General features: G+C 42.5%; 1 protein-coding gene across 1 annotated transcript; it reads left to right on the top strand.

Annotated features, from left to right (window-relative positions):
- The first annotated feature begins 1,313 nt into the window (after positions 1-1,313).
- LOC110508800 (transcription cofactor HES-6) lies at positions 1,314-5,269 on the top strand. Its single transcript, XM_021589627.3, has 4 exons — positions 1,314-3,391; positions 3,489-3,575; positions 3,691-3,772; positions 4,143-5,269. The coding sequence occupies exons 1-4, from the start codon at positions 3,314-3,316 to the stop codon at positions 4,604-4,606; spliced, it is 711 nt and encodes a 236-aa protein (XP_021445302.3). The 5' UTR covers positions 1,314-3,313; the 3' UTR covers positions 4,607-5,269.
- Positions 5,270-10,088: the final 4,819 nt, after the last annotated feature.

Below are 10,088 nucleotides of genomic sequence, written 5' to 3' on the forward strand. Positions count from 1 at the left end.
AATGACTACAGACCTGTAGCACTCACATCCTCTGTAGCCATGAAGTGCTTTGAAAGGTTGGTAATGGCTCACATCAACACCATTATCCCAGAAACCCTACACCCACTCCAATTTGCATACTGCCCCAACTGATCCACAGATGATGCAACCTCTATTGCACTCCACAATGCCCTTTCCCATCTGGACAAAAGGCCTTACTGAAGACAAACAATAATGTTAACTTTCACTGCTATGCGGATGACACACAGCTGTACATTTCAATGAAACATGGTGAAGCCCCAAAATTGCCCTCGCTAGAAGCCTGTGTTTTCAGACATAAGGAAGTGGATGGCTGCAAACCTTCTACTTTTAAACTCGGACAAAACAGATGCTTGTTCTAGGTCCCAAGAAACAAAGAGATCTTCTGTTGAATCTGACAATTAATCTTAATGGTTGTACAGTTGTCTCAAATAAAACTGTGAAGGACCTCGGTTACTCTGGACCCTGATCTCTCTTTTGAAGAACATATCAAGACTGTTTCAAGGACAGCTTTTTTCCATCTTCGTAACATTGCAAAAATCAGAAACTTTCTGTCCAAAAATGATGCAGAAAAATGAATCCATGCTTTTGTCACTTCTAGGTTAGACTACTGCAATGCTCTACTTTCCGGCTACCCGGACCCGCAAACTCGGTCTCAACCTTTAAGTCTTTACTGAAGACTCATCTCTTCAGTGGGTCATATGATTGAGTGTAGTCTGGCCCAGGAGTGTGAAGGTGAACGGAAAGGCTCTGGAGCAACGAACCGCCCTTGCTGTCTCTGCCTGGCCGGTTCCCCTCTTTCCACTGGGATTCTCTGCCTCTAACCCTATTACAGGGGCTGAGTCTTTGGCTTACTGCTGCTCTTTCATGCCGTTCCTAGGAGGGGTACGTCACTTGAGTGGGTTGAGTCACTGATGTGATCTTCCTGTCTGGGTTGGCGCCCCCCCTTGGGTTGTGCCGTGGCGGAGATCTTTGTGGGCTATACTCGGCCTTGTCTCAGGATGGTAAGTTGGTGGTTGAAGATATCCCTCTAGTGGTGTGGGGGCTGTGCTTTGGCAAAGTGGGTGGGGTTATATCCTTCCTGTTTGGCCCTGTCCGGGGGTATCATCGGATGGGGCCACAGTGTCTCCTGACCCCTCCTGTCTCAGCCTCCAGTATTTATGCTGCAGTAGTTTATGTGTCTGGGGGCTAGGGTCAGTTTGTTATATCTGGAGTACTTCTCCTGTCTTATCCGGTGTCCTGTGTGAATTTAAGTATGCTCTCTCTAATTCTCTCTTTCTTTCTCTCTCTCGGAGGACCTGAGCTCTAGGACCATGCCTCAGGAATACCTGGCATGATGACTCCTTGCTGTCCCCAGTCCACCTGGCTGTGCTGCTGCTCCAGTTTCAACTGTTCTGCCTGCGGCTATGGAATCCTGACCTGTTCACCAGACGTGCTACCTGTCCCAGGCCTGCTGTTTTCAACCTTCTAGAGACAGCAGGAGTGGTAGAGATACTTTTAATGATCGGCTATGAAAAGCCAACTGACATTTACTCCTGAGATGCTGACTTGCTGCACCCTTGACAAATACTGTGATTATTATTATTTGACCATGCTGGTCATTTATGAACATTTGAACATCTTGGCCATGTTCTTTTATAATCTCCACAGCCAGAAGAGGACTGGCCACCCCTCATAGCCTGGTTCCTTCCTCGGTTTTGACCTTTCTTGGGAGTTTTTCCTAGCCAACGTGCTTCAACACCTGCATTGCTTGCTGTTTGGGGTTTTAGGCTGGGTTTCTGTACAGCACTTTGAGATATCAGCTGATGTACAAAGGGCTATATAAATACATTTGATTTGATTTGATGGCAAGCAGTACCGGAGTGCCAAGTCTTGGACAAAAAGGCTTCTCAACAGTTTTTACCCCCAAGCCATAAGACTCCTGAACAGGTAATCAAATGGCTACCCGGACTATTTGCATTGTGTTTGCCCCCCCAACCCCTCTTTTTACGCTGCTCCTACTCTCTGTTTGTCATATATGCATAGTCTTGTACATACTACCTCAATTGGGCAGACCAACCAGTGCTCCCGCACATTGGCTGACCGGGCTATCTGCCTTGTGTCCCGTCACCCACCACCCGCCAACCCCTCTTTTACGCTACTGCTACTCTCTGTTCATCATATATGCATAGTCACTTTAACCATATCTACATGTACATACTACCTCAATCAGCGTGACTAACCGGTGTCTGTATGTAGTCTCACTACTTTTATAGCCTCGCTACTGTATATAGCCTGTCTTTTTACTGTGGTTTCATTTCTTTACCTACCTATTGTTCACCTAATACCTTTTTTGCACTATTGATTATAGCCTGTAAGTAAGCGTTTCACTGTAATTATTGTATTCGTTGTATTCGGCGCACATGACAAATAAACTTTGATTTGATTTAATGTCCCATTCTGTTAATTGTGTTGGATTGGGTTGGAATTGGCCTCAACTTTGGACAGCATATGCAATGGCCCACAATTAAACTTGAAATACACGTAAAGGTGACTAATGACATACCATGAGAATTGTCTGTGACTGTTGCAAGAGGCTAATGGCATTTGGCAATTGGTTGTGACGAGGCTAAGTGCTTGTTTGAGTTGTAAGGTATGGTGAGTAGGCCTACGATATAAAACATTTATAGGGCACATTCAAAATGATCTTTTAGGTATTTTTTTACTTAGCCTTTTATATTTGCTAATTCAATAAATATTGGTTTTATGTGTTAAGTAAAGTTATAGGCCTATAATGCTGTTTTTAAAGTTGACGATAAAATACTGTCTCTTTGCTATTTATTATCATCATTTCATTCCATCTCTTTCAAAACATATTGGTCTCAGGAGCACTACTAGAATGGTGGGTTATGAAATAATAAACTATTTCGGGCCGGGACACAAACCAAAGAATAGCCCTCTTACGGTCGAGCCAAGTCCTCTCTCTCTCTCTCTCTGCCGACAACTGCCATAGCGCTAAGAGGACAAAATGCTAGACCAGCGATTGGCTGATTCGCATTGCGCTCAACAATCTTCTGCTCGCGTAGTCAGCCCCTCTATTCATATGTAAATTGGGTGAGGCGTTATAAATACCTACTACTGGCACTATCGTTGCGCTTGAGGCTGCATAACAAATCAAGTGCCCGTCTGCACAAGTACAGTTTGGCTTTGTTTGCAACAGGGACCGGAGGCCATCTGTCCCATTCACGGTGTGTAACGGTCGTGTGGATTTATCAACCCTCCGTTTTTGGCAGTGTCTGGGTTAAACTTCTCCAACATGGCCCCCACTCCCAATAATAAAAACGGACTGAGAAGAGACGAGGGTGAATACTATGGCATTAAAGTGGACAGAAAGGTAGGCCAAAGTATCGCTGATTGTTGTGTATTGAGTGTTATTTAGTGTAACTTAATATAATTTATTCATGTGCGGTCAATGTTTGGTTTTTTTTCAGACCAGAAAACCGTTGGTTGAGAAAAAGAGACGGGCTCGCATCAATGAAAGTTTGCAAGAACTCCGAGTTCTGCTCGCAGACACAGATGTACGTTTTTGCACATTTTATGTCACGTTATCTGACACTCTCCTTCTCTTTGTGTAGCCTATTGTCGTTACATTGTAAACCAGTTATTTACATTTGATCAATCTGACATTCACAGTTACAATTAAAGATGGAGAACGCCGAAGTGCTGGAGATGACTGTGAAACGAGTGGAGAGTATCATTCAAAGCCGAGCACAAGGTAAGATAGGCCCATATGCTAGGTTTATGCACGCGATGGTATTATGCACGTGGACATTTCATACAACTAGTGGAAAGTAGTGTGTTGGCCTACATATGTAGGATCTTAATTTAAGACAGTTTGCTACAGCAGGAACATAATCCAGCGGCAACAGGAAATGTGAATTATGTGGATTATAATTAATGGACATTTTTGTAGAGGTTGATTCAAGTCTGAAATTTCAAAGCGTTAATAACAAACTTCAGAAGCCGTTTTAAACCTCAAATACACAGCATGTGTTACATTTCATGCATTGCAGTAATGTTCTCCTGCAACAGGGTGATAAAATTAAGATTGTTATAAATGTACCTTTCTGTCTGTGCTTTGTCAGAGGTGGACACTGTGAACCGGGAAGCACGCGAAAGGTTTGCTGCGGGCTACATCCAGTGCATGCATGAGGTGCACACCTTCGTGTCCAACTGCCCTGGAATTGACGTGACCATTGCGGCAGAGCTCTTGAACCACCTCCTCGAATGTATGCCCCTAAACGACGAGGACAAATTCCAGGTGATGATCCAAGATATCATGACAGACTGCTCCACTAACAGTAACAGCACTTGGCCCAGTTCTGAGGGCATATACGCAGCACTGGTCTCCCCTGGGGGAAAGAGCATCTCCAGCGGCAGCTCCTCAGCCCTCTCCCCGGCGCCCTCCACTACCTCCAGCGATGACCTGTGCTCGGATCTGGAGGAGACTGACTCTGAGCAGAACCACATCTCTGTGGACGCTGAGAACCAGGATGTTCTGAACATGCCCACAGCGGCTTATTCCGAGTCCATGTGGAGACCCTGGTAGAGCCCCAAATGAGGCCTACAACTGTCCTGTACTAGAGGAATAGCCTGCAATAGTTCTTGTATATTGGGTTTTATTCTGTAATGCTGAAGATCAAATTCCTTGGAATGTTGTTAGGCTGTTGGATGAGAGATTTTGTAGGACTAGCATGTGAAGTGGGACACTATAACTTCACTTGGCAATGCAAAGTGTTGCAAATAGGCTAGAGGTGGCATCATTTTAAAAAGCTCTTTTTGTATTTGAACCATTCTAATAATGTGTTTGAACAACTAATAAGTATTCAAGCTATTTAATGAATTAATTGAATGTGATAGTTCAACTTTTAATAATTCCACATTGTTATAGATCTGAGATGTCTTTTTGCCAGATATAGGTGGTTTATTTACCTTCAGTGAAGGGAGGGTACAGTAGGCCTGAATGCAGATGTAAATATGTAATTGTTAATAGTATGGCTGTATAGAAAATAACCTGTCCCATTAAACCACACATAGTAATGTGTAAATTATTTTATATGTTTAGGTTGAGGAAAATAAATGTTGTAACATTAGTCTGTAACATTGTAATAACACCGTGTTTGTGCCTGATTATGTCATGTCCATATCTCATTTCAGACATAAATTGTCAAACACTGACTTAGTTAATTTTATTAAAAGCATTTTCTCTTCATATTGGACTCAGTTTATCCTATTTATTCTAAACAAAAATATAAACGCAACATGCAACAATTGCAGAGATTTGACTGAGTTACAGTTCAGTTACAGTTCATTTAATGAAATCAGTCAATCAGTGGTGCAGCCATGGGTGGGCCTTGGAGGGCATAGGCCCACCCACTGGGGAGCCCGGCCCAGCCAATCGGAATGAGTTTTTCCCCACAAAAGGGCTCCCTCAAAACTTGAGACATCTGTGGCATTGTGTTGGGTGACAAAACTTCATATTTTAAGGTGGCCTTTTATTGTCCCCAGCACAAGGTGCACTTGTGTAATGATCATGTTTTTAAAAATAGCTTCTTGATATATCACACCTGTCAGATGGATGGATTATCTTGTCAAAGGAGAAATGCTCACTAACAGGAATGTAAACACATTTCTGCACAACATTTTAGAGAAATAAAATATTGTTCTTATAGAAACTTTATGGGATTTTTTATTTCAGCTCATAAAATATGGGACCAACACTTGACATGTTGGGTTTATATTTTTGTTCAGTGTACTTAGCTGTGAAGAATTGAACACAAAGTAATGGACTATCGATCCATTCAAGGAAGTCTACTGCATAGCACACTTCTAAAACAGGGAGCAGAAATGGCAAAAATGATTGCCTGCTAAACTCAATCAGTCATTCCACAGTAATCACATTTCAGCTTTACACTGGTAGCATTGTTTTTAAGATCTGAATCATACATGAACATTTCTATGCCATTTGTGTGTGAAGGTAGGCTTGGAAGTTTTAATTTAGTCCTATTTTAGCACAGCTGGGCCAGTGGGCCATTATGAGGTGAGAATGTCTGCCTTGGGGCTTCTCTACAATGCAGTGAGATCTGACAGCTGGTTAATTTGATGGCTGGGCCTTCATTGATATTCTGACAGCTTTGATTCCTTGAAATATGCCAAGGAGATGTCAATATCATGAGATGTTAGTTCACCGCGAGGTTGTGTGGGGTAATATAAGAAACGTAAAGTGAGCCATCCCACTCCCTATTTATTTCTGGTTCATATCCAGACAATGAACTAAGCAGACCAGACACAGAGAGCCACCCTGAAGAAGACCAGAACTGTGACCTTTTTTTCCCAACGGTTAACGACCTAGACTCCAAGTAAGACATCTTTATTTATCCACCATCTTTGATAATATGATCTCAGATAATATGACCTCCCGTTCAGTCAAAATTAGAAAGCACTAGCACGTGTTGTAATCTTTGAAGAAGTATACTGTTTGAGCATGAAATATCTCAACAGACCCCCAACAGCCCACCACAGATACCTACACTGAATATGAAAGCGCTTCTCCTCGGGTTCAGTGGACGACCTAGTGGCACCTTGGAAGTTTCTCTGATGTCCCTAAGTGTCACTTCTGACACCTCCATATACTAGCAACGTCTCAACTCCCACCAACATAAACATGTTAAGACCCTGTTATTCCTCTCTTAGTTTTCCAAACCACAGACGATAAACAATGTTTTTCTAAAGACTATTTCGTTATTCCAATGATAATTGTTCTTCTCATTTTATAATCGAATACATATTCATGCATGATGTGAAAAAAAGTCTAAAGATAAGTTATAATGCCATTTCATTAGCCTATACGCAACGTTCAGTAAATTATATGGCTCATTTGCAAGAGTACCCTAGCTAGCGTTTAAATAATACACATCAACAATCCAACACCTTCTCTATAACATATAGCCTAGCCAAGGTGACTATAATGAATTGGATGAATTGTATATTAATTCTCTACCTGAAATCCACATTATTAGGAGACATTCACAGACTGTTTGTTGTCAGTTTACGATGTAGCCGACTCCAGATTAGCGGAACCCCAGAGGTGACCATCACCGCAGGAGGGAAACTGTCCAGATTCACACCTGATCATCAAATTGGGAGAGGTGCGAACGGCGAGGCATGTGAATGACCGTGGCCGCTTTGATCCAAGCTACTAAAAGCCCTGCAAAAATCTTTCCAACTCTCCCACTGTCTGTCTGCCTTCCTGTCCAGTTTCCACTGATAACATCTAGCCATGGGCTTTTGGTCGCGAGCATTAGGATTTTATTTTTACCCTCTCCTCTTACATTTTTAGGCAAATCGGAATGAAATGTTCTATACTGCAGGAAAAGGTGGAATAACTAACATGCGGTGGTTAACAGCCCTATTTTGGCTGATAGGCCTATTTTGAAATGCCATTCAATTCGAACAGTTAGTGAAGTGAGCATATGGCCAATCATTTCACCAACCGTCCATTTTCTGTAAATGCTAAAGTCATTCAGGTCCTCCCAAATAAAGAACGTGCCATTAATGGTCCATTACACCATCTACCGAAATTAACCTAATTAATTAAGCTGTTGGCATCAGAAGGAGAACTTGCTGGGATATCCTTCAATATTGATCGTATTTTCACTGAAAGTATTTCCACAATGGCCTTATCCTGAATACACACAAACACGAAAAAGGTATCCTAACATATGTCATGAAATAAATGTATGTTACCAACTTGATTTTATTACATTTATGTCAGATTATTGTGTTTTCATAAAGAGTAGGCTAGAAGCGTAAATATATTTAAATGTTCAAATGTTTGACTTTTATTTCGAAACATTAACACATTAACACAGCCAATGTGTTTACACTTTTTAAAGTGACTATCCAACAACACAAGAAATACAGACATACAGAGACATACAAGACCCACTGTAAAGAAATCATTAGGAAAAAATGCAGGTAGACAATGTGTGTTTCCAGTGCTTAAAATAAAAAAATATAAAAAAATTAGACAAAGGAGGAGTCCTGACAAATGCTTAGACCCAATAACTATCCCAGCCATATTACAATGCAGAAAGTGTTGCTACTACCGTGTGCTCTTAAACACTGTTTCAAGGCCAGCAAGCCTGATAGCTTATAACAGGATGCTTTGTGTTTGGGAAAGCTGATCCTAGAACAGTGTTATAGGACACTCTTTCCTGAAAGCTTGGTCAAAACATCAATAACAGGCTAGAAAGAAAATGGTGAACAAAAAGCACCTTCTCTATAAGCCTCCCCTACCAACTGTACTCTTTAGTCAGCCAATACACTGTACTATGAACCCTGTAAATTAAACCTTTCAAAAACAAAAACATTATCAAATCAAATCAAATTGTATTGGTCACATACACATGGTTAGCAGATGTTAATACGAGTGTGGCAAAATGCTTGTGCTACTGGTTCCGACAGTGCAGTAATATCTAACAAGTGATCTAACAATCCCCAACAACTGCCTAATACATACAAATCTGAAAGGGGTAAATGAGAATATGTACATATAGATATATGGATGAGTGATGGCCGAACGACATAGGCAAGGTGCAATAGATGGTATAACATACAGAATATACATATGATATGAGTAATGTAAGATATGTGTAAACATTATTTAAGTGGCATTATTTAAAGTGGCATTGTTTAAAGTGACTAGTGATCCATTTGTTAAAGTGGCCAGTGATTGGGTCTCAATGTAGGCAGCAGCCTCTGAGTTAGTGATTGCTGTTTAGCAGTCTGAAGGCCTTGAGATAGAAGCTGTTCTTCATTCTCTCGGTCCCAGCTTTGATGCACCTGTACTGACCCTGCCTTCTGGATAGTAGCGGTGTGAACAGGGAGTGGCTCGGGTGGTTGTTGTCTTTGATTATCTAGGGTAGTAGTTTGCCCCCGGTGATGCGTTGTGCAGACCACACCACCCTCTGGAGAGCCTTGCGGTTGAGGAAGGAGCAGTTGCCGTACCAGGCTGTGATACAGCCCGACAGGATGCTCTCGATTGTGGATCTGTAAAAATTAGTCAGGGTTTTGGGTGACAAGCGAAATTTCTTCAGTCTCCTGAGTTTGAAGAGGTTGAAGAGGCACTGTTGCACCTTTTTCACCACACTGTCTGTATGGGTGGACCATTTCAGTTTGTCGTTGATGTGTACACCGAGGAACTTAAAACTTTACACCTTCTCCACTGCTGTCCCTTCGATGTGGATAGGGAGGTGCACACTGCTGTTTCCGGAAGTCCATGATCATCTCCTTTGTTTTGTTGACGTTGAGTGAGAGGTTGTTTTCCTGACACCACCCTCCGAGTGCCCTCACCTCCTTCCTGTAGGCTGTCTAGTTGTTGTTGGTGATCAAGCCCACTACTGTTGTGTCGTCTGCAAACTTGATGATTGTGTTGGAGGTGTGCATGGACACGCAATCGTGGGTGAACAGGGAGTACAGGAGGGGGCTGAGCACGCACCCTTTTGGGGCCCCAGTGTTGAGGGTCAGCGAGGTAGAGATGTTGTTTCCTACCTTCACCACCTGGGGGCGGTCCATCAGAAAGTCCAGGACCCAATTGCACAGGCCGGGGTTGAGACCCAGGACCTCCAGCTTAATGATGAGCTTGGAGGGTACTATGGTGTTGAATGCTGAGCTGTAGTCAATGATCAGCATTCTTACATAGGTATTCCTCTTGTCCAGATGGGATAGGGCAGTGTGCAGTGCGATGGCGATTGCATCATCTGTGGACCTGTTGGTGCGGTATGCAAACTGAAGTGGGTCTAGCGTGGCCGGTGAGGTGGAGGTGATCATTGACTAGTCTTTCAAAGCACTTAATGATGACAGAAGTGAGTGCTACGGGGTGGTAGTCATTTAGTTCAGTTATCTTTGCCTTCTTGGGTACAGGAACAATGGTGGCCATCTTGAAGCATGTGGGGACAAAAGACTGAGATAGGGAGTGATTGAACATGTCAGTAAACACACCGTAAACACATGTATATTGGTCCTAGTTC

The sequence above is a fragment of the Oncorhynchus mykiss genome, chromosome 28 (genome assembly GCF_057628025.1).
Source record: "Oncorhynchus mykiss isolate SJ-2025 chromosome 28, ASM5762802v1, whole genome shotgun sequence".
In the NCBI taxonomy this organism is placed as follows: domain Eukaryota; kingdom Metazoa; phylum Chordata; class Actinopteri; order Salmoniformes; family Salmonidae; genus Oncorhynchus; species Oncorhynchus mykiss.